General features: G+C 49.4%; 1 protein-coding gene across 1 annotated transcript in view; it reads left to right on the top strand.

Annotated features, from left to right (window-relative positions):
* The window catches only part of SYNM (synemin), a 28161-nt gene extending 6067 nt beyond the window's left edge, over window positions 1–22094 (top strand). Inside the window, exons 2-5 of the mRNA XM_041751693.1 lie at window positions 2544–2668; window positions 12434–12504; window positions 15753–18175; window positions 19046–22094. Coding sequence (XP_041607627.1) covers window positions 2544–2668; window positions 12434–12504; window positions 15753–18175; window positions 19046–19384 — 2958 coding nt within the window. The 3' untranslated portion in view covers window positions 19385–22094. The remainder of the gene's footprint in view (window positions 1–2543; window positions 2669–12433; window positions 12505–15752; window positions 18176–19045) is intronic.
* Window positions 22095–23100: the final 1006 nt, after the last annotated feature.

Genomic DNA, 23100 nt, shown 5'->3' with positions numbered 1-23100 from the left:
CTTTTTTCTAAGCAATTTTAATAGTAATTGAAGTTCCCTCTATAGAACAAATCACTACGATTTTCAAGTTTTGATATTCAGGTTGAATTTCCTGTAGTAGGATGGAGTACTCTCTGTATTTTTATAGCATACCCTACACTCGAACCTTGTCCCTGGGATTATCCTCCCTCTAAAATGGGGGAACATGGGATTTGAACACAGGACTTAACTATAGGGACGCCTGGGTGGCTCAGCAGTTGAGTGTCTGCCTTTGGCTCAGGTCGTGATCCCTGGGTCCTGGGATTGAGTCCTGCATTGGGCTTACCGCAGGGAGCCTGCCTCTCCCTCTGCCTATGTCTCTGCCTTTCTCTGTGTGTCTCTCATGAATAAATAAATAAAATCTTAAAAAAAAAAAAGATTTAACTATACAGTGTCTGAATGTCATGGCTAAATTCTGGCAATTACATCACTTACATCAAGACTGGCTAGTGATCTGCTTTGGCGAACCTCTTTATCTACTTATAATGCCAGTTTGGGAGGATATTAACATAGATCTAAAAAAAAAAAGTAGGGTCAGCCTGGGTGGCTCAGCGGTTTAAGTGCCTGCCTTTGGCCCAGGGTGTGATCCTGGGGTCCCGGGATCGAGTCCCATGTCAGGATCCCTGCATGGAGCCTGCTTCTCCCTCTGCCTGTGTCTCTGCCTCTCTCTCTCTCTCTCTCTATCATGATAAATAAATAAAATATATTTTTTTAAAAAGAAGATCTACCTTGGGATGCTAGCTAGAGGTTCTTAAATTTACTCCTTTGTTTTATTTTTTTTAAGATTTTATTTTATTCATTCATGAAAGACACAGAGAGAGGCAGAGACACAGGCGGAGGGAGAAGCAGGCTCCATGCAGGGAGCCCAATGTGGTACGCAATCCCAGGTCTCCAGGATCACGCCCTGGGCTGCAGGCGGTGCTAAACTGCTGCGCCACCAGGGCTGCCCTACTCCTTTGTTTTAAAAGCTGAGAGGTTTTAGGTTATTATTATTATTTTTTAAAGATTTTATTAATTGAGAGAGCGTGAGCACAAGCAAAGGGGGAGGGAGGGGCAGAGCCGAAGGAGAGGGAGAAGCAGACTTCCCACTGAGCAGGGTTCCTGATGTGGGGCTCGATCCCAGGACCCCAAGATCATGACCTGAGCCGAAGGTAGACGCTTCACCAACTCAATCACCCAGGTGCCCCTTTCAGTTTTTGCTTTTAGCATGAGAGAGAACACAGAGAGAACCTAGAAACAATCATTAGCTGATATAGAACTCTTAGGAAGGCAGGATTATTTACATGCCGATTGTGCATCGTTTAAAATGGTAGATCCAGTGTGAGATCTTAGTTTATTCATTGCTTTTGCAGATCTTACATATTTTTTTTTTCAGATCTTACATATTTATTGTGGACCTTTAATGTATTGCCTGGTACCTTTGCTGGAGGGATTACATGGGGAATGGAAATAGATCCCCTCTCCTGATTGTCTTACAATTTTTGAATTCCACAAAGATAAATGTCTAAAGATGTAGCCAGTTTAGTTAATTGTATTCAGAAATAAGGCTGTTTTCCATTACCAACCAGAAGTTAAAGAATATGGACTCATTTCAGTGTTTAAATATTTGCTCAGTTAATTATTCCCCAGAGCAACTATAAAGCATTAATGCAAAACTGTAACACGGAGTAATGCAAGACTCTAAAATGGGGCCAATGAAGTCACTGTGTGTACCAACTAAAAGATATTGCTGATTTAAAATAGCACATTTTGAGGAGATTGCACCGTCTCCATCACTTCAAGTCCAGTTCACCGATTGTGTGCTGTGTGACTTACGGGGGATGGGCGTTTTTCTAGAGATGGGGGGTGCAGGTCATGTCCTTCAGTGTCTCCCTGCCAGAAAGAGAGGGACAGACAGAATTAGCAGGTGTGAGTGGACACACCCTAAGGGCTGGGAGCATGACGTCAACAGGTGCCAAGGGAGTGCTCAGGACCGACATCCGCCAGGTACAGTCCACAAAGAAGATTCATATTTTGGTCTGAATTGATATTTATGCCCTGAAGACATTCCTGTCTTTTCTGGGTGAAACAAAGAGTTCTGTGAGTGTACCTGCTTCTTGTTGGGGGAAAATCATGAGTACAGGGGATATTCTGTTTCAGATTGGAGCAACTTCTGTTGCAGACTCCCTGCTTTCTGGTCTGGGCTTCCTTTGAGTAGCATCCGCATTGACTGGTGGGATGTGCTGACTTTTCCTAAGTAGCCTGATGTCTGAACTGCCACGTTTAATGAACTTCTAAGCATTCCTTCTTACTAAAGAGTAGGAACAGAGAAGCCAGTGTCCTGTCAACATCATCTGTATGTAGTAAAGAAAAAAAAAAAACTTCCGTGGGGAAGAATACTCTATTTAAAATCACTCCTTACAATGATTACATGATTAATAAGCCTAGAGATTTTTTTTTCTTTTTGCATCCTGAACTGTTGGTACCTGCATTTTGACCACATGGAGCTCCAGCCCTCCGATCTAAAAGCCCTTTGTTCTTTTTAGAGAGTGATCACCTGCCTGGAGGATGAGAAGGCGGCCCTCACCTTGGCCATGGCTGATCGGCTGCGGGAGTATCAGGAGCTTGTGCAGGTGAAGAATGGCCTCAGCCTGGAGGTGGCCACGTATCGGTAAGGATGCTGTGGGGGGACCGCCTTGGCGAAATCACCTGGAGCCTCTGGGGTCCCTGTAGCTTTGTGATAATCAAAGAGCAGACCCCTGGCGTGGCCTGGCAAGGAGTCCAGGGCCAGAAAGAGAGAGAAGGAAGAGCAGGGCTGCACTTAGACCACCGAGCAGATGCCCCCCCACCCCACCCCACCCATGATGCAACTAGCAGAACTCACCTCCTTGCCTAGTGTTCTTGTGTTCTGGGTGCTGGGAACAAGTTTTGCACATGTCAACACCTTGGATCCTGGGAATTAGGTACTGTGATTCCAGGGGGAGTGAGCTTTGCTCAGAGAAGTTAGGGAGCTAGAGAGTGGAGGCCAGAACTCAGACCTGGACAGGCCTGAGTCTACATGCCGGCTGCTCTGTTGCTTCAGATCCCAGGGCTCTGACTCGACTCTGCATGGGTTTGCCCTGAGTAACTGCATTTTTGCCAGAAGACAAACGTTGTACTGAGGCAGCTGGCTTTGTTTGTCAAGATGGTGACTTGGGTGTGGGGAGAGGGAGTGGGTGGTGGTGGTGGTGGTGGTGGTGGTGAGCAGTCCAGATGAAAAAGTCTCAAAGCCTTCAAAGGGCTTGGATGCTGGGTTGGGCAGAGAAGGCAGTCCCGAGTTCCTGGAGCCACCTGTGGGCCAGAAAGCGGTGCTTCTCCTTGGCAGTGTCCGTCCTGCCTCCGGGGGTTAAGCAGTCTTTGGTTGGGGTGGGGCTCCTTATTCCCTGCAGATTTCATGCTCAGTGAGGACTGGTACAGGGAATGGCCAGATCTCAAACACTGACAGCAGAAGGACTTTTGAGAACACCCAGATTCCCCACTTTGTGAGGATAGTAACAGCCACTAACATGATTGAGCGCTGACTGACTTTTGGCCTTTGTGGCTGTTGGCTGCCGTGGTACCCTCTCTGGTGGGTGGGTACTACTTGAGCCATTTATGGGGTGAGGGAGGGGGGCCTGGAAGCCAGGGGTCCAGGCTGGTGAGACAGCTGTGCCTCACCCACCAAAGCATGTAAAGTGGTCACAATGTCCCCCTTCGTTTCCCGGAAATGTGAGAGTATAACTTAGTCATGAGTCTGAACAAGCTATGGAAACTTTGCCTCTCAGCGGGGGAGTAGAAGACATAATAGGAAATGCCATCTTCCGACAGCATTACTGCTAAGAGATCAGGGGAGTTGAACCTGGAGAGGATAAGAAGGGGGCTGAGTCTACTTCCTTGGTTAGGGGCAGAGCTGGGACAGAGCCCAGGCCTAGTTCAGCACTCCTATGGGCTTCCTGGGGGCCCTTTCTCATCCAATCTCAGTGGAGCTCCTGGGCCCTGCAGTCTGGCTTTTTTGGGCCATGTGCCTCTCCCTAGTCAGGGGGATGGAGTGCTCTGGAGCCTGGACAGGGCCACCCTCCTGTGAGCTACATGGATTGACACGGGGATGGGAGGTGCCCCAAACTGGCACCATCCTAGAGAAGATGTTGGGGTTGCCCCAGAAAACCCACATCTGTGCCTGTGTTCAGTGACCTCGATGTCAGGTGACTCTTTTCCCTTCAGAGGCAGTTGGATTGTCCTTGTAATGGTTCTGTAGGTGGGATACGGAGACTTTGATCTTGTGCTTCTTCTCTCTGGGATTTGAGCCCTTTTCTTCTTCCCTTTGTCTTATTCCTTGTTCTCTGTTGGGAGGAGTCAGAGGGCTTGGTGGGTATCTTGCCTGAACATCTGGGGCCTCACTCTTTGGAGAGGCAGGTCACAACCCTGCCCGTTGAGCTTTTTTTTGAGGGCACTGATGGGGAAGCCTTTGTGCTTACTTCAGCAGTCTGACTGTCGGCAGGGACAGAGTTTATGGCTTCTGTCTGTGGCTGGCATTGGTCTAACCCAATTAGGAATTGACTTGGCTACCTCCTAGCCATTGAGAAGGCATCAGTATTTTCTGGAAAGTGAGTAATTGATTTCACTGTATGTCTTTCTGAAGTCCAAGTTTGCACATGGAAAATGAGGAGCCTGGCCCTGCCCAGCTACAGATGACAGGCCCAGTGCCTAGAATAGCTACAGACCTTCCCGCCTCCTAGGGCTCAGGATTTAGTCTGGGAGATGTCCACAGATATAAAAGCTATGGGAGGGGTTGCCTGGAGGGCTCACTCTGTTAGATTTCCACCTTCAGCTCAGCTCATCATCCCAGGGTCCTGGGATTGAGCCCCACCTTGGGCTTCCTGCTCAGTGGAGACCCTCTTCTCCCCCTGCTTCCACTCCCCCTGCTTGTGCTCTCTCATTTTCTCTCTGTTAAATAAATAAATAAGATCTTAAAAAAAAAGTCATGCAGGCAGTGGAATATAACCCAGTTCTTAGGCACCAAAAAGTCTAGCATCTTTATTACTGATGAGTGTCCTGCAGAAGAGCCCTTGTCATTGCTGATGTGACTCTTCCTATATTTTGCCCTGTTGTCCAAAGGACAGGTATGAAAATTCCTACTTTTGCTCTTCTGACCCTTTCACAGGTGCCCATTTAGTCTTTAGAAATCTCTACTGCTGCCTTTGAGGAAGTTGACCTTCCTTTCACACCCTGCCCTAGTGAGTACAGCAGGGACTGTCAGCCTCTTGGGGTCCATGGCCCAGGGCTCCATGCAGTGTGACTCCCCGCCAGCCCTGTCCAGAGAGCCTAAGGTGGCTGGCAGTTTGACTGGCATGGCCTCTCTCCTGAGATAGTGTAGATTTGTTCCACATCTTCCCCGCAGTGGCTCTGCCCCCAGCATTGCGTAGCTGATGGTCATTATGTTGACCTAGCATCTCGTGTAAGGAAAGGGGCTGTGGCTCCTCAAAGTTGGAAGCACATCCCAGTACTGCTGGAATTTGTCAGCTGTGCTGAAGCCAGCTCTCAAGTGTCATGGACAATTCCAAACCCAGATAACTTGGCCCTTTCCGGTAACCTTCAGTGTGAAGAAGAAACAGTAATAACAAGATAGTATAATTTCCAACGGAAGTGTAGACTTAGAGTCTATAAGTAAACATGCAATTTAATAAAATAATGAAATTAGAACAAAGCAAACCTCGGCGTCTGAGGCTGGAGGGATCTCATCAAACCCTGCAGGCCAGTTGGTAGCCAGGGAAGACACTGGTGTCTGGCTTCACAGGCGAGTGTGAGAATGAGCCCTCTCCTCCCACACTACAGCTGACGATTGGCAGCATTCCAGGCTGGCTAACACTGAGAGACCAGGGAGAGTACAAGAGAAGGTGGCCTGGCACAGGGGACCCGTGTTTGCACTCACCTGCCTGTCACCAGTGGAGTCGTGTGGGGTTGAGGGTGCTTGTCCACCACCTGTGTCATCACGAGGCTTTTCCTGCACTGTGAGTGTTTATCACACTGGCAGCCGAGTGGTAGAGGGGAGATGCTCTGACAGGACAGGGTGAGGTTCTCAGCCGCATCTGAACCTGGCAGTCACCTAGACAGCCTGTTAAAGCATTGGCCCCTGGGCTCATTCCTAGATGTTCCAGTCAGCTTGGTGCTGGATGGGCCTAGGTGTGGTGGTTTTACAGCTCCCAGGAGGATTGTCAGGAGTGCAGTGCGGATGCAGGGCCTCACTGCTGCAGGGGCCCACAGGCAGCATTGGGATCGCTGGGCATCTCAAGCCTGTGGAACTGTAGAATCTCAGGCCCATTCTGGACCTTCTCGTCAAAACCAGCCTTCTAACAAGATGCCACGTGGTTCAACAAACACACTGCTATTTGCAGAGCAGTTCAGGAAGCATCCTGAAAGCACTAAGCCTATCTGTCTCACAGTAGTCTAGAGATGAGGTGAATGATGGGCAGGCTTAGTGGCGTGCAACATGCTGTTGGGGAGTGGTGGATGAGACATGCAACACCGGCTTCCAGGAAGATAATTTGGGAAGGGCTTTCAGGCAGAGGGGCCAGTCTGGGCGAGGACCTGAGCACTGAGCTAGCATGGCATCTGTGGCAATGCCAGGCATTTAGGCTTCCCAGGCAGCTCGGGGGCCTGACACGGAGGGCTGTGTGTGATGGGTGGGCAAGAGCCGCACCCGTGAAGCCAAGTGCCCTCAGGCTGCTCTAGAGACACGGGAAGGCAGGATGCCACGCCAACTCAGAGGAGTTCACAAACCCTCCAACCAGTGTGGCTTGGCATTGAGGGTCATGTGATATGGACAAGGCTGCTTAGACCTAAGTCACCTCCTGAACAATAGGAAACAAATGTCTCATAAAACACACGAGTGTGAGGTTTCTAGAGATGAGAAGGGAGTTGTGAGGATCCGGAAAGGCTTCAGAAGGGAAGTGAGATTGAGCTGGGTCTTGAAGGATGGTGGAGATTTGAACAGACATGCGGGAGAAGGGGTGGTGGGGAATAGGGAGGTGGCATGTGGGGAGAAGCTGACACGGGTGGCTGAGGGAGGCCCCCTGCATAGGCTGAGCAAGGAAGGCCCTGGAGCCGCAGAGGTTCCTGGGTGGGAGCGTGGGAGAAGGCACCGCTCATCACATGCTCTTGTGGAGGAGACCACCAGAGGCCAGCCCTATCCATGAATACCTGCTCATTCCAACTTAGTTCATAATCAGAATGTGGTGAAAAACTGGGGCAGGAGTGCCCCAAACCCCTCCCTCCCACTGCCAATGCAAAGATCTGGCCCAAAGGCTGAAGATTGAGAACTTGCAGAAGCCCAGCCAGAAAATAAATAGTCTCTCCTCCCTACCCCTCCCTGCCCCCCCGAAAATAAAGAGAACAGAACCCAGCTTCATTAGGAAGAAGCTGTTAGAAAATATAATGGGAAAAAAAAGGGACTTGAAACAAAAAAATCTAAAAACACCCAGGAATATACCAAGTCCAAAGCCCACAAACCTGCGGGCTTTGAAAACTGTGTGCTCAAGAGGCCCGTCCTGGCATTTTGATCTGGGGGACAGACAATGCATTCTCCCTCAAAATTTGAAAAAGAATTGCTTTTTTTTTTTTTTTTTTTTAATGTTTTAGGACTGAAATCCATAACAGTTACTCTAAATGTCACTTGAAGAAATGGAAAGCAGGGCAAGATGATTTTTTTTCTTAAAGATTTTATTTACTTATTCATGACAGACACAGAGAGAGAGAGAGGCAGAGACACAGGCAGAGGGAGAAGCACGCTCCATACAGGGAGCCTGACCTGGGACTCGATCCCAGGTCTCCAGGATCAGGCCCTGGGCGGAAGGCAGCGCTAAACCATTGAGCCACCTGGGCTGCCCCAGGGCAAGATGATTTTTCAAATGGAAAGCGCTGAAGGGAGTCTTGGCTGGCCAGATGCAAAAATGCAACACAGAGAAGTGCTGCCTGGATTCTTTTTTGGGCAAAGTCCTTCTTAAAAGGTTAGGTCGGATACAGCAACATCAAAACATATCCTTTGTTCCTCCGTACAGTGGGGACATGCAAACTTCCTGTTTCCTCTTTCTGTGGGGCTGGGAGTAGAAACAGTGCGTTTCACCCGGAGGAAGTCAGTATTCAGTCTCTGGATCTGGATCTGGACTGCTAATAAAGCAATAGAGCTCACTCCCCACTGCTGGTGATTCATCATCGTAGTGGTATTTCTGGTCGTTCTATTATTGTTTTAGGCCCGCCTCCACCTTCTCATGTACCTGTGCAAAGGAAAGCCCTTTTTTGGAATTTCTCAGGCTCTTGGAAAGATACATTTTATTTTGCTAAACTAGATCCGACACTTTTTTTTTTTTTTTTAAGATTTATTTATTCATGAGAGACACAAAGAGAGGGGCAGAGACACAGGCAGAGGGAGAAGCAGGCTCCCCGGGGGGAGCCTGATAGGGGCTCCATCCCAGGACTCTGGGATCATGACCTGAGCCAAAGGTAGACACTCAACCACTGAGCCACCCAGGTGCCCTGATCCTCCTCTTTTGAAAACTTATCACCAGGTATTAACATGGAGACTTTAGCTGGTTTATTAGGTAGAATGGCTGAAATTAGTAAAATCTTGTAGTTTTAAGGAGAGGAGACAGAGAGGAGTAACCCATACGTTTGGCTGCTGGCCTCCCCCCTCATCACTGCAGAAACCAATGGTGCTCTGATGACCAGGATTTTCGATTACCGAGTCTCGTTCCCTCTTGGGCTACTTCAGTTAGCTGAATCAGCTTGCTTCTCGGGTTAGTCGAAGATGGTGGTCATGATGATTGTGACAGTTTATTGAGCCCCTACTCTGTGACAGCCACTATTGTAAGAATTTTCTAGTTAACAATGCCCATACTCCTGTGGATGCTGCCTGTTTCAGAAATGAGGAAACTGAGTCATAGGGGGTTTGAGTGGCTTGCCCAAGGTCACAGAACTAGGAAGTGGCAGGCCCAGGATTTGAATCCAGGCAACCTGACTCTGGAAGTTTCTCCATCAACCACTCCCAGTGTTTCCTTTCTCTATTTTATTAAGTAATCTTGGGCTCTCTGTTGATCATTTGATTTTTTTTTCTTTCTTCAGTCTCTAGAACTGATGGATAGGCTTTGATATGTGATTTAGAGCCACATACAGAAGGAATGACCAGAAGCGGCATGTATTACCTTCCGTGTGATGCCTGTGGTATGGGACAGGGCCTTTCCAATTGGGATGGTGATGCTGGTCCTCTCTCCTGGCTTCCCCCTCCTGTACCCTTGCACCCAGCCTCCAGGCCAGTCAGGGAGGCAGATGGTCCCTCACCCTCTCTGGAGCTTGGGGGTCAGTGGGGGCAGTTCTGAGGCTCCTCCCAGCTCCATCACCTTTCCATCCCACCACTCCCTACCTGCGTTTAGCCAGGAAGCACTTTGTCGACCATCCCAGTAGGCTCCACTGGCATCATTTCTGGAAACATCTTCCCTCTTCCCTCACTCTTGTCTACATTTATCAGGGGCGTGCCTTGTGCCCCCCAAGGTGGATTAACAGCAGCCAGGCCCTGAGGTTCCATTAGGATAATCTATACTGGACAGAGAACCTCATCCCACCCGGGGCCCTGCTCCGATGGCCGGTGGGGTCTGTTAGGGCCTGGAGCCTGGCCAGAGGCCACATTAGAGCTCACTTATGCACTATGGATTTGTCCTGGACTCCTTAGTGAGGCCAGGGACTTGGTTTTCCCGCACATGTTTGCTTATTTTCCTGCTGAAGAGGCTGCCAACCTGTGGGGCTGAAACGTTTGCTAATAGCTCGTGATTCAGGGGGTTGGCATTTCACACAGTCACCACAGCTTGGAGGCTGTTTTCTTCCAATGCTCTCAAAATAACCAGAGAATGCTCTACCCTTTCCTTAAAGTTGCATGAGTCCATTCCTTAAAAATGTGCCTTTTGGAGCTTTTGAGGAAATTTCTGGCATCTTCTCAGCAATCTTATTTGTGCCTCTGTGAGCTGTGCTGGTGGAGGGCAGGGAGCCATGTGTGTCATGAGAGGTGTCTTTAATTAAGGAGTGAATTAAATGACGGTTGCCAGGCTATGTGCTGGGTGCTAAGGTGCAGAAGGTAGCACATGCCCCTGCCTTCCAGAAGTCAACCCTCTAGAGCAGGACTGAGTTCCTCCCTGGGGGGGAGCTTCTCTGTAGGGGGTGTTTTGGTTGAAGTCATCAAAAAATGCTGAATATGCTTGCATTAATACAGCCTGGGAAGGGGGCTGTCTGTCTACAGGATTTATTCTTTTGAAAGTTTGTACGAAATGCCGACCTCTCAGGCCTGGCAGGGAGGTCTGAGCAGCCTGCAAGAACGGGCGCCCAGGCTGCCTGGGTTCCATCTGACTCTCCTTGCTGGTGAGCTGGATGCCTCTGGCCGGGAAGCTGTCGCTGCGCTACAGTCCTCTTACCTCTGGTGCCAGATGCTTATCGTTGGCCTTTTGTGGGGGTTGCTAGAAGGGCTTCCTGAGGTAGGAGATAGGAGGGTCTGAGCCATGCTTGGTACCCAGTCTTAGCCAGGGCTGGTAACCAACATATGAGCACACAAACTCCTCGGGGGACTGGCACCTGCTCCCAGATAGCCAGAGCATCCTACTCAAGGTCCGGAACTCAGTCAAAAAAGTTTTAGAGATTTTATTTATTTGTTTATTCATTGGAGACACAGAGAGAGAGCAGAGACATAGGCAGAGGGAGAAGCAGGACTTGATCCCAGCACCCCAGGATCACAACCTGAGCTGAAGGCAGATGCTCAATCACTGAGCCCCCGGGCAACCCCTCAGTCAACGTTTGATGGTGGTTTGGATTTCGCCTGAGAGGAACAAAAGCGTTCCTCTTTGAGGGATGAGGGAAGATAGTCCCTCTGCCCCTGCAGGGGATCTTCTTTACCCTGACTGCCCTCATCCCCTGCCCGGCCAACCCCCCCACCCCCGCCCCCCACCCTTGCCCTGTCACGGAGTTCTCTGCTGAGCTGGACTCCTCACAGGCACTTTCTGCCCTGGCCATGGTGGCTCCAGCGGGAAGCCCTCTGGTACCTGAGGCTTCCTGCTGAGTGGGCCAAGGGAAGACCTGCGGTAGAACGTGGCCTTCTCACCCAGGCCTGCCCTGTACGCCGCAGTGTGCTGCCTCTGCTGCTGCTGTCATCCCGGGGCACAGACCCTCACGGAGTCTGGCTTCTACCCTGAGCTTTCCTCTTATTGTATACAGACCTCAGAATTTTCTCAGCAATGGAAGCTATTTGTGTTCCTGGAACCTAAAATGCTGGGTCATGAGGATATGAGATTAGTGGGTTGGTGTCCCGTTGCTTGGCTTTTGCCCCTAGTGGAAGGGCTGGGACTCTGGACTGGGCCCCTCATCTTCCTGAATGCACCCACGTGCACCTTGGGGTAGACTCCCACTGGCTGCCATCTCTCCTTTTTGCCTCAGAGGGGCCCTCCCGTGCTGTGCTCCGCCTGCCTGCGGGGTCCTCACATGGATGGGAATCACCATGTTTGAGTCAGTAGAAATAGAACTTGGCTCTGGTTTGCCTGCACTGCCCAGTCCCTGCTGGGAACTGGCGTCCCTCCTCTGTCCCTGTGCCCAGAAGTCATGGGTAAGAGAGCCATTTCCAAGTGGGCCCTGCCTCTGGTTCCCCTTTGCCATATACACTGTAGTCTTTGGAAGTGAAGGTAGTGACTTCACACATTGCTCTAGCAACCAAGCAACTGTTGTGCCCATGGCAGCCAGTGCCTTGGGGGTTTCTCTGAGTGATGGACGCCCAGGGCTAACCTGTCCCAGCTTGCTGGGTCCTTTGGGGCCGAAGCCTGACATGCCACTCTGTCCTCGGGGCTCTGTGTTGTGCATATGAGTGACAACTTACGAAGACTCTTCGGTGTTAGACTTGTGATGTGGCCACAGGGATGGCCCAGTCAAGTGCTTTTTGCTGTTTTATTAGAGGAGGTAACAGGATGCTTTAGTGGAGGACCCAGGGTTACTGGGGTGGTGCTGGTGGAGGGGTGGCCGCCTGAGCTCCTCCTTTTCCTCTTCTACCTGTCTGCTTTCCAGCTCTACCCTTCCCTTTCAGGGAACTCAGCGTGAAAATCACATATGCCGTCTGGCTGCCTTATTTACAAACAGATGGCAGTCCTTGCTCTGCTCCTAGTCAACCCCCAACCTGTGACTCCAGAAGGACCCCAGTGGGAGTTGTAATTATTCTGGGATCCTCGGACCTGGGGTCACCAACCCCCGACCTCCTCTCCTGGGCCCACGCCTTTCTGTTTACTCCTCTTCCTGGGTTTGGAAGGGCATTCTAGAAGGGCTTGCCTCTCCAAAACTTCTGAAGCCCTCACCCCTCCTAATGTTTCTGATGAGTTTTTTTTTTTTCCTTAAATTATTTTTACAGAGCCTTACTGGAAGGAGAGAGTGATCCAGAGATATTGATCTTGACTGAATGCATTGAAAACATGCCGCAAGGTAAATAGAAGAAAAGCTAATTATTTAAGATGTTTTCCGTCTGAACAGGTTCATTCCATGGTTCAATAGTGCAGCCTTCTCTGTCTGGAAGAAATTGGGCTCAGATATGATTTTTTTCAGCTACGTGTCGTTTATCCCTCTCTTAAGTCCCAAATAGATTTTATTTAATGGGCCATGGTTTAAATAAGAATATACATGTAAACGCATGGAAGAGTGCTTAGTAAACTCATTTATTCATCTAGCCAGGGTGGTGAGGGAGGAGCAGGGGCTGATGGGGAGGCCCAGAGGAGACACTGGATGTGTACTCGTTTATCACACCCTTTGGAGGGAACAGCCTTTACAGACTAAAGACTTATGGTTTTAACACAAGTCTGGGGAGGTATTACTTTGTGGAGCAGGGAGTCAGCACTCTGGAACTTGTTCCTTCCGCCATGAGGGGCGGAGGTGGGAACGGTTACACGGTTCGTATTACCCCAGGTTGGCCTGAGCAGCTCAGGTTGATGAATGCAGCAGGTGTCCCTTGGTGCCCTGAGGTCTGTCTTGATTGAGGCCCAAAGCTAGAGAATAAAGCTCACATCCCTGTAGCTGCAGAACTGACAAATTAGCGTTCTTTAGAAAGACACTAACGGGGCCCTGGGTGGCTCAGTGGTTGAGCATCTGCCTTTGACTCGGGTTGTGATCCCGGGGTCCTGGGATTGAGTCCCGCCTCAGGCTTCCCACAGGGAGCCTGCTTCTCCCTCTGTCTCGCTCTCTGTCTCTCTCTTGAATAAATAAAAATCTTAAAAACAAAAAAGATCTAAGAACCTGTAGGATAACGAGGAGAGAGAGAGAGAAAGAAAGAAAGAGAAAAAAAACTTCTAAAGCCCCATAGTACTTAAAGCACTTTCTAGGTTAAGAAAGGCAGAGGGAATTACTTATAGTATATGCTCAGTGTACGCCTTCCTCATCAGAGTTTCAGTCTCCCGGGAGTATTATTGTATTCAAAGTCATGGCACATGGGGGATGCATGTATGTGATTCTTCTGTCAGGAGGATATTTGGTTAACAGCCAGTCTGGATAGATAGATGGCAGATTTTTTTTTTCAGATTTTTTTTTTTAAAACCAATACTGTCCACCTTTATTTTTCAAAATCAGCATCCCTATTCAGCACTTGACAGCTTTGAAACTTCACTGGGTTCAGAACAATAGGTTTGGTTCCCGGTGTCTGGTATGTGTGACTAGTGTGGATTTGGTCGTTGACAGTATCCAGCAAGTTTGCTTTCTGATTTGGAGGGTAACGCTGAAAAAAGCCTTGATCTCATTCACCTGATTTCAAGGTTTACTTAGTGACATATTTTAGGGGAGGGTACAGGAATCTGCAAGTCCATAGCATCACTTCGGGGGAGAGAGGAGGAAAGAGCTGTGGCCAGACTTGGAGACTTAGAGGAGAACCAATGGTTGAGGTCAAGACTTGCAAATCTTTTTTTTTTTTTTTTAAGATTTTATTTATTTATTCATGAGAAACACAGAGGAAGACAGAGACATAGGCAGAGGGAGAAGCAGGGTCCCTGTGGGGAGCCCGATGTAGGACTTGATCCCAGGGCCCCAGGATCACAGCCTGAGCCAAGGTAGGTGCTCAATCACTGAGCCACCCAGGTGCCCTGTCTTTCAGATCTTTGACCAGCTGTGATCGTGGAGCCCAGAGAGAGCCCAGTAAGAGGGTGACTGGGTGCCTCTGTTAACTTGTTTTATTCATTAACTGTTTTGTCAAGCTTCTTAAAGGATACAGAAACCTTACAGAAAGCTAAAGCTAAAGCTAAATTTAGCTTAGTAGTTATGGATTATGCCCAAGCAAGTAGCATTAGAGTAAAGAGGACTAAAAAAAAAAAAAAAAAAAAAAAAAAAAAAGAATAAGGAGGACCAGTTATGAACTCTTTTATTAGGCTTTGAGCTTCCAGATAGTTCTGTGTCCTGTGCCCTATACATGCCCGTTAACTGTTCACTGAATAAATGTACAGATGTATTCCTAGATAATGAATTTATCAATGCTTGTGAATACCCTTATGGGTTTTTTTTGTAATACTGTCCAGAATAATGCTGGCCACTTGCCCGCAAGATGATATAGCCTGAAACCAGTCTGTCGTCTTCCGTATTTCTTGGTGAACCTGAATTAAAAACCAGATGGTTCCTACACATTCCCAGGTTGGGGGAGAGGGGCTCATCTCCTGAGGCTTCTCTGTTTAGGCTTAGTATGTTGATCTGAGAAGAGGAATCTTCATGGAAAATGTCCTGGCTTGGTGTTTCTCCCGTCCTGGGATCCATCCTAAAGGGACCCCTGACTTTGGCTGCAATGACAGGGAGACCCAGCTAGGGGAATAGGCTTTACAGGACTTGGCCAGATGGGGTGTGGTAGGCACGAGGGGACGCTCTCAGGGTGGAAGGTGTACCTGACAACCTTCTAACCCCCAGCTGCCATTCGTAAGAGCAGGTACCTTTGTGGAATTTGGATACCTCCAAGGGTAGCAGCCTCTGTGGATGATATGGAGCCAAGCAGGAAGCCCAGTGGCCTGCCTCCCAGGATCATGGCATTAAAACAGACCATAGTGTTGGTGACTGGTCAGCTTCCTGCTCTGGCTCATTTTCCAATGAGAAGTTTGTAAAAATAGCAGTATAAAAATAGAAGAAGTCAGGGAGCCTTAGAAAAAGTTAAAATTCTGCAGGACTCGTTGGCTCAACAATGGAAACCAATGGGAAATAAGAACATATGAAATAGTGGAGGGACAGGCCAGTTACTGTTAAGTAATCCTGGACTTTGTAATTGTAAAGCTCTTCTCCATTGAAATAAGTCAAAGAAACTTAGATCAACAAAGTGGAAATAAATGTTTCTAGATCATCAAGACCTTGTGAAATTTCAGCCATGAAAACAGGCGCCCCAACCTCTCTGATGCATGTGCCCTGCTCTACGATCACACACCTGATAACATCTGTTAAGATTCATGACGTTTTGAGATCAGTAACTTGAGAAAAGTGTGGTGTCAAAGCAAGCATAGTGCTCTATTTTATTGTGGCAGCATTAAAAAAAAAAAAAGATATGATTTGGGGATTGAAAATCTCTCGTTTATAAGGCCCTTTCTGCCGTAATCTTGTGTCTTTATGACGAGGCGATAGGATTTGACCTTTGATGATGCTTTTAAGATGAAAGAAGGTAAAAAAAATAAAAATAAAAAAATAAGATGAAAGAAGGTAACAATGACTGTCATTTTCTGCAGAGCTCAGGAGCACGCCCTATCGATACACCAACACGATGTTACAGAAGGAAAATGAAAGGAATCTGTTTGCGAGGCAGAAAGCCCTGGCGGCCAGCTTTAGCCACAGCCCAGTGCGGCGCTCTCACCTGGTGCCACAGTCCACTGTGGGAAGTGCTGCCGGAAGAGGCTTCCTAGGCTCAGAATATTCTTCCCATACCACCAGCCGGCAGGAAACAACTTACGAAAAAACTACCAACTCTCATGAGAAAACTGCCAAGGGTCACACCAGCTTCAGAACTTTCTCTCCCACGCATGGTCTTTTAAGAGATACAGAAGCTCCCGTGAAAACATTCCTCGATAGGCCCAGGACTGCAGGTACGAAAGATGCCTCCACTCCTGAAGCCAAAGAGCCTGCCATAGCCCAAAAGTCCTCCCGAGAATGCCGGGATGACATGTCAGCAGGTGCTTCCAGAAGCACCTGGTCAAGCGAGAGGACCGTCATTGTGGGACAGAAGACAGAAGCTAATGCCACCAGGGAGCAAGACAGAAACAGGCCAGGAGCTGTCCAGATGAAGCGAGAAGAGAAAATGTTCGATTCCAAGGAGAGGGCTTCAGAGGAGAGAAACCTACGGTGGGAAGAGCTGACAAAGTTAGATAAAGAAGCAAGAACGAGAGAGAGCCAGCAACTGAGAGATAAGGAGAGAGGGAAGGAGCCAGTGAAGGAAAAAAGTGCAAGAGAAAGAGAGGTGCCGATCAGTCTAGAAGTCTCCCGGGATAGCTCACCACAGGCGGCCCGGAGAACTTTGCAGACTCTGCTGCAGGAGGACGTGTGTGACGGTGTGGGGACCCGGGAGGCCCGCTCCAGGCTCGGCCCCGGTGTCCCCACCAGCTCCCTGAAAGGTGAGTCCACCACCGAAACCGTGGCTGAAAACATTGTGTCCAGTATCCTGAAGCAGTTTACCCAGTCTCCGGATACAGAGGCATCTGCCACTTCTTTTCCAGACACAAAGGTCACGTATATGGACAGGAAAGAGCTCCCCGGGAACAGGAAAACTAAGACCGAGATTGTCGTGGAGTCGAGGCTGACGGAGGAGGTGGACGTTTCAGACGAAGCTGGCCTGGACTACCTTCTGAGCAAGAATGTGAAGGAGGTGGACATGAAAGGGAAATCGGCCGAGCGGATGCTAGGAGACATAATCAACCTGGGGCTGAAGGGAAGAGAGGGAAGGGCCAAGGTGGTCAACGTGGAGATCATCGAGGAACCCATGAGCTATGTCAGTGGTGAGAAGGCAGAGTTTTCTACCCCATTCGAAGTGGAGGAGGTGGACGACGTGTCTCCCACCTCTAAGGGGCTCGTTGAGGAAGAAGAGAGTTACGGAGAAGTGGATGTCATGGTGTCTGGTCGTCAGCATAAGAAGACCAAGCGGCCCCCTGAGAACGAAACCCGAGTTGAAGAAGTCATGGAGGCCAGTGACTCGGAGGGAGGAGAACAGAGTTATTTTGTGTCAACACCAGATGAGCACCCCGGGGCACAGGACAGGGATGAGGGCTCCGTGTATGGGCAGATCCACATCGAAGAGGAATCCACCATCAGGTACTCTTGGCAAGACGAGATTGTGCCAGGGACTCGGAGAAGGATCCAGAAGGATGCTGTGTCGGGGGAGGCAGTCGTGAAGCCAGCGGATGTCTTTGAACCCCCTCATGGGGAGGACGTGGGCTTTATTCACTGGACAGAACAGGTTAGAAGTGGTGAATTTCATGCCGAACCCACCATCATTGAGAAGGAGATCCAGATACCACCTGAGTTCCACACGTCCATCCAGGGGGCCGCCAAGGAACCCAGACGCCAGCTGGTAGAGGTGATCGGGCAGCTGGAAGAAAGCCTTCCGGAGCGCATGAAGGAGGAGCTGTCTGCCCTCACCAGAGACAGTCAGGGCCCGGAGAACGTCTCCGTCGATGTAAAGAAAGTCCACACCGCTGGTGGTAGGTCTGTGACCTTGGTTGCCCAAGTCAACCTCTCGAAAACCGTGGACGCCAATCAGTTAGACCTGGAGGAGCTGAGCAGAGATGAAGCCGGGGAAATCGAGAAGGCCGTGGAGTCAGTGGTACGGGACAGCTTGGCCAGGCCGCCCGGAAGCCCGGACAGGGAGAGTGCGGCCGAGGTCCCGGCCGCCGGCCTTGGCTTCAAGCGCTGGGCCACCCAGGAACTGTACCGCCCCTCCGGGGAGGAGGACCGGGCCGGCCCAGCCTCTCCCGGCACCAAGGCCGCCGCGCCCCAGGGCCCCGTGTCAGCCACCGTGGAGGTCACCAGCCCGAGGGGCTTCGGCCAGTCACACGTGCTAGAGGATGTCAGCCGCTCTGTCAGGCGAGTCACGGTAGGCCCTGCCGGAGTCTGGAGGACGGAGCAAGTCTCTCGAGAAGGACCCACTGCGCAGGTGGTAGAGGTGAGTGGGGAAGGTGACCGACGTCAGGCAGCCGGCTCGGCCCGGGCCACCTGGTCTGGAAGGCACCCCACCCTGGGTCCTGATCAAAGACGAGTGTCCAAAGAAGTCGTCTTCCAAGGGTCTATCCCTGCCTTTCAGGAGGTGGGGGGCCCAGGAGAGACTGGCCCCATAGAGCTTTCCACACACACACACACACACACACACACACCTCAGAGAAGCACAGGGTTTGCCTGCAGTCTCGTGCTGAAAGGGATATTGTTTTTCAGAGCCCCATTTCTGGGCGGACACAGGTGGTGATTATTCTCAAACTGAAGAGTCAGTGGGGACCCAGCCTTTTGTAAAGCAACTTCAGGTTGACCCCAGAGAGGGGTTCAGTGAGCACATCGGGGCACAGCCCCGCTTCTAGACAGAAGGCAGTGGGGCTTCTGAGAAGCTTCTGTGCCTCCCGAAGAGGGGTCAGGGAACAGCAGATCCATCAGGCGGGTCAAAGGCGGGTCTCCGAGGCATCAAGCCTCTGCCTGGAGAGAATGAAGGGACTTGGGAGGCAGTGCCCGCAGAGAGGGCTCAGCAGGCGTGAGCCAGGCTCCTCGCAGGTACGCTGTGGGCAGGCAGATGCTGGTGACTGGAGTGTCCAGTGCCCTCAGGAGGCCCGTGTGGGCAGGAGAGACGCTGGGCATGAACAGGCACCCTGGGCTGGGCCCTGCAGGAACCCGACCCTCTGAACAAGTTGTCCTCCGTGTCCCGTTCCTGGAACACTGGCACCTGCCGGTTCGGCGGGCTTCCCTGAACCAGGCTGACTTAGCAGACGGCAGCAGTGCACTAAGGCACGTTGCACTGAGACCCAAAGGCTCCTCTCCGTTTACCTTTCAGGTGGATGTGAGCGACACAGAGGCGACCCCCCGCTGGACGCAAGAGACCACAGTCTTCTTCCCAGGGGGGACAGAAGCGGCAGTGCAGGGCGCCCCTGACCCCGGTGCCTGGAGGGACGTGGGTGGGGCAAGCGCCTGGGTGGCCAGCGTGAGTTTCCAGGGCTCTGCCGGGGATGGACGCCAGGTCCCCGGAGACCAGGCCAAGGAGCAGGCTGAGTTTGACAAGACGGTACAGCTCCAGAGGATGGTAGACCAAAGGTCGGTGATTTCGGATGAAAAGAAAGTTGCCCTCCTCTATCTAGACAACCAGGAGGAGGAGAGTGAGGGACACTGGTTTTGAGACGTATGTTGTTTTCCTGAGGTTACTTACCTGGTAACGGGGCAGCACACAAAGGCCTTTACTAATTTGAAGGAGCAGGGCTCACTCATGTATTAAGGCTCCTTCTGTTTCTCCAAAGGGCGCTCTGGGCTCTGTCAATTTACTTAATAATCTGCAAAGTTTGCAAATCAACTCACGCCATTGAAGGCGTTGGGAGTTTCATTTTTGAGGCGGAACTTGGAACAAAATTAGTTTTTATTGCTTCAGTCTTAAAAGTTCCTTCTCCTGGACCAGAGTCTCTCCACTCCTAGAGACAATTTCTACCAGTTTTGCTCCTGGTCACAGAAATGCCTCGCATCTGTCTGAAATCACAATTAACTATCTGTAGGTAAGAGGTCTTTATGGTAACAAGATCAAAATATGATCAAAATATTACGAGTCCATCTTACTTGCATGTGCGAATACGAAATAACAAATAACCTTTAAAAGGAAAAATGCATACATTTTTTCTCTTCTAAGTCTTCTCAAAAAGAAATCCTCGGAAGGAAGCAGATTGCTTCTTCTATTAAAAAAATAAATTCTAAATGATTTTTATCTTTAGGAGAAAGTTAAATTCACTTTAAGACCCAAATGAATTGCTTTCTATGCGTAGAGCTTTAAAAAAATATATAGTGTTTTATTTATGCGGAGGACGGCCTCAGCCTGTTGTGGTATTTCAAGTCCACTTGGCTATGTTTGCACAGGTCCCTAGGACTCTGCACTGTGCCCTGTGTGTAGGGGAAATGACTCTTGGGAGTAGCTCAGAGTACTTTTTTTGCAGCATTAGGTGGTTAAGTAGCACACAGTCTAAATAGTTCTTTTTTGTTACACCCAAAGTTCTGGAGTCTCCAGCTCCTATCAGAATATTCTTGAGCTTCTCAGCATTTTAGCCCTTAGCACCTAAACATTTAGTTTTCCTGGTGGGAGGCAGACCCCGAAGACCATAAAGAGATCGTTGATGCTCAGAGGAGAACTTGGCTTGCCAGATGGTCGGGTGCAGGGTGGACGGCGCCTCCCAAAGAGGCCCTTTCAATGACCACCTTGAAAGGGGCCAAGGTCTTCCTGAGCTCAAAGACTTAGTGATGAAAAACCACTGCCAACCTCAAGGAAGTTTTTGCCATTTGAACAGAAATCATTACAGTTGGGGTGCTTTGTTCAGGCAAGTGGATACTAATGTAGAATAGAAGATGATGTTTTGGGGGAAGAAGCTGGGTGCCCCTACTGCTGCCCAGCACTTGAAGCACCCAGGAAGGGCCCTAGCGGAAGGCAAGGGCCCTAGTGGAAGGCAAGGGCCCTACCCTCACAGGCCACAGGATGCTGACCTTCAAATACGTACCATCGAGTTCACGATATTAGAGTAAAGGGTGCTTTACTGGGTTTGTTTCATTTTACATAGGGCATTGCTTTTAAGGCTTCCATCTTTAAAGGGATAGTCTCACACAAAAGTAATATCTCTAGTATTAGCACAGTATTATTTTAATCCAAGCTAGTTCCTTGCACATGTTGAAACTGTACTTCTAGCACAGAATCAATCCTAGAACTGCCGGTAGTGAGCTGAGGAATAAGGATTTGAGGTGACATCAGCCTCAGGTGGGGTATGGTGATGGGGTGGTGGTTATGGCACAAGGGTCTTCCCCCTGGGTGGGAGGTGGTCACACAGTGGCTCTCGGATCCTTTCGAGACCTCCCTGTCTCCTCAGCCCCCAGAAATGGCTACAGCAGATAGTTTAGGAGCGTGCATTTTCTTACTAAGCGGAGGAGAAATGCAGCAAAGCTTTCAGGATGATCTAATAAACACTGTGAATCAGAGTATAGAGAAAGTTGACTTGCAAGTTTAAACCTTTGTCATCTGCCAGATGAACTAGCGATTGTCACAAACTAGTACAGAGGTGACAGCTTTGCAAGCAAAGACTTCTCATTTGTAATACAGTCAAGGATGGGCTGATTTTATGTTAGCCATAATGGGTGATGGTATTTGTGTAAGTGATTTATTGGTCAGGGTGACAGCTTGCCATTCTGATGGTAAGACAGACTGATGATGGGGGAGTCTATGATGTGAGTCCGAGTGGCCTTAGTTTAATGTCCCTCTCCTGCCTTGTGATCTGGTAAATGAGTGTTGATGTGGACAGGTTATTAATATCATGACTCACCTCTATTTGGAAAAATAAATCTATCTTAGGTCTTAATTCATATTTCCATGTTAGATCACGAATCTTCAAGAAGTAGCCTGCCAAGGGTATTCACCAAGGTGGACTCCTGAGCTGTGTTTGGTTACTTGGTCTCTGGATCACCTAGGAGCAGGGCATGTCCTCCACCCAGTGCTGGTCACCCTACAGCTCCGAGTCCTTTAAAACCAGTCACTCTGGAGACACTAGAAATCAACTTGCGGTGGGGTGGGGTGGGGTGGACAGAACCAGTATTTACCATTGTGGAGACAAAACAGTATTAATAGAACGTTTTTCACCCTCCCACTGGTGGTTTCAGTATTGTTTCAAATGTATATTTAGGATGGAATCATCTAAGAAGCTGATCTTTCTAAGCTCCTGTTCCCTACAGAGGGAAATGTCACAAGAATGTATAAAAATAAAAATCTAAGGAAAAAAATCCTCCAAATTGTTCCTAGAGAGAATGTTTTCCTGTAGGTGTTTTTGTAGTTTCTATTTAAACTCTAATTAAAACCTGTGCTTACAGCATTGTTTTTTAAATTTTTTTTTTTAATGGTGGCAGAGAATCCCTGGGGGGAGAACATGCATGAGAAGTTCCAGTTCCCTACCCGAATCAGAACTTGATGTTAACACAGAAGCAGAAAGCATGGCAGACAGAGCAAAACTCAGCTGCTTGTGTTCAAATGTAGACTGGACAGTTTGTGGTAAGAATGTGGTCATCACAGCCTGGAAGGCTCGTGCCCGCAGGGTGACCAGCCATCCCATTGCCTGGGATGGAGGTGTCTCCCGGGACATAGGACTTTGAGTGCTAGACCCAGGACAGTCCTGGGCACACCAAAATGGTTGGGTCGCACAGGTGCAAATTGAAGGAGTTGGTTAATCATGGCCGTTTCTTAGGCGCTTGAAAGACTTGTAGTTGTTTTGAGACCTAGGCACAGTTATTAGATACCCTGACCAGTGTGTAACTTTTTACCACAAAGACCATGAGGATCTATAGTCTGCTTCTCTTGCTGAAGTTAACACATTTAATACATGGGAGACACTGGGGCAGGACGTGCCGAAATCCATTCTTCCTGGGCTAAGTTTTTTAAAAATGTGTTTTAGTTTCTGCAATTGCAACATCTTATCCTCCAAGAGATATAGAGGAGGTCACATCAGAATTCACTTTTTTCCCCAAAAAAGCCCAGCATGGACTGTCTGCTCAGGCTGATGCAACAGCACAGCACAGACTCACAGAGTGGGAGGCTCACACAGTGGACACCTCTCCCTCCGCGTTCTGGAGGCTGGAAGTGGAAGATCAAGGTGCTGGGGGCCTCAGTGCCCGGTTGGAGCTGTCTGATTCGCAGATAGCCCATCTTGCCGTATCTTCACGCGGTGGAGAACGCGGTAATTTGTCTCGTGTCTCTTCTGATCAGGGCACTACTTCCATTCATGGGACTCTACTCCCATGTATCCCATCACCTCCCAGAGGCCCCACCTCCTAATACTTTCACACTGAGGATTAGGGCTTCGTCATGAATTTTGGAGGCACATA

This window comes from Vulpes lagopus, chromosome 4 (genome assembly GCF_018345385.1).
Source record: "Vulpes lagopus strain Blue_001 chromosome 4, ASM1834538v1, whole genome shotgun sequence".
In the NCBI taxonomy this organism is placed as follows: Eukaryota; Metazoa; Chordata; class Mammalia; order Carnivora; family Canidae; genus Vulpes; species Vulpes lagopus.
Note: the sequence above shows the minus strand (reverse complement) of the source record. Positions and strands in the feature narration are given on the sequence as shown.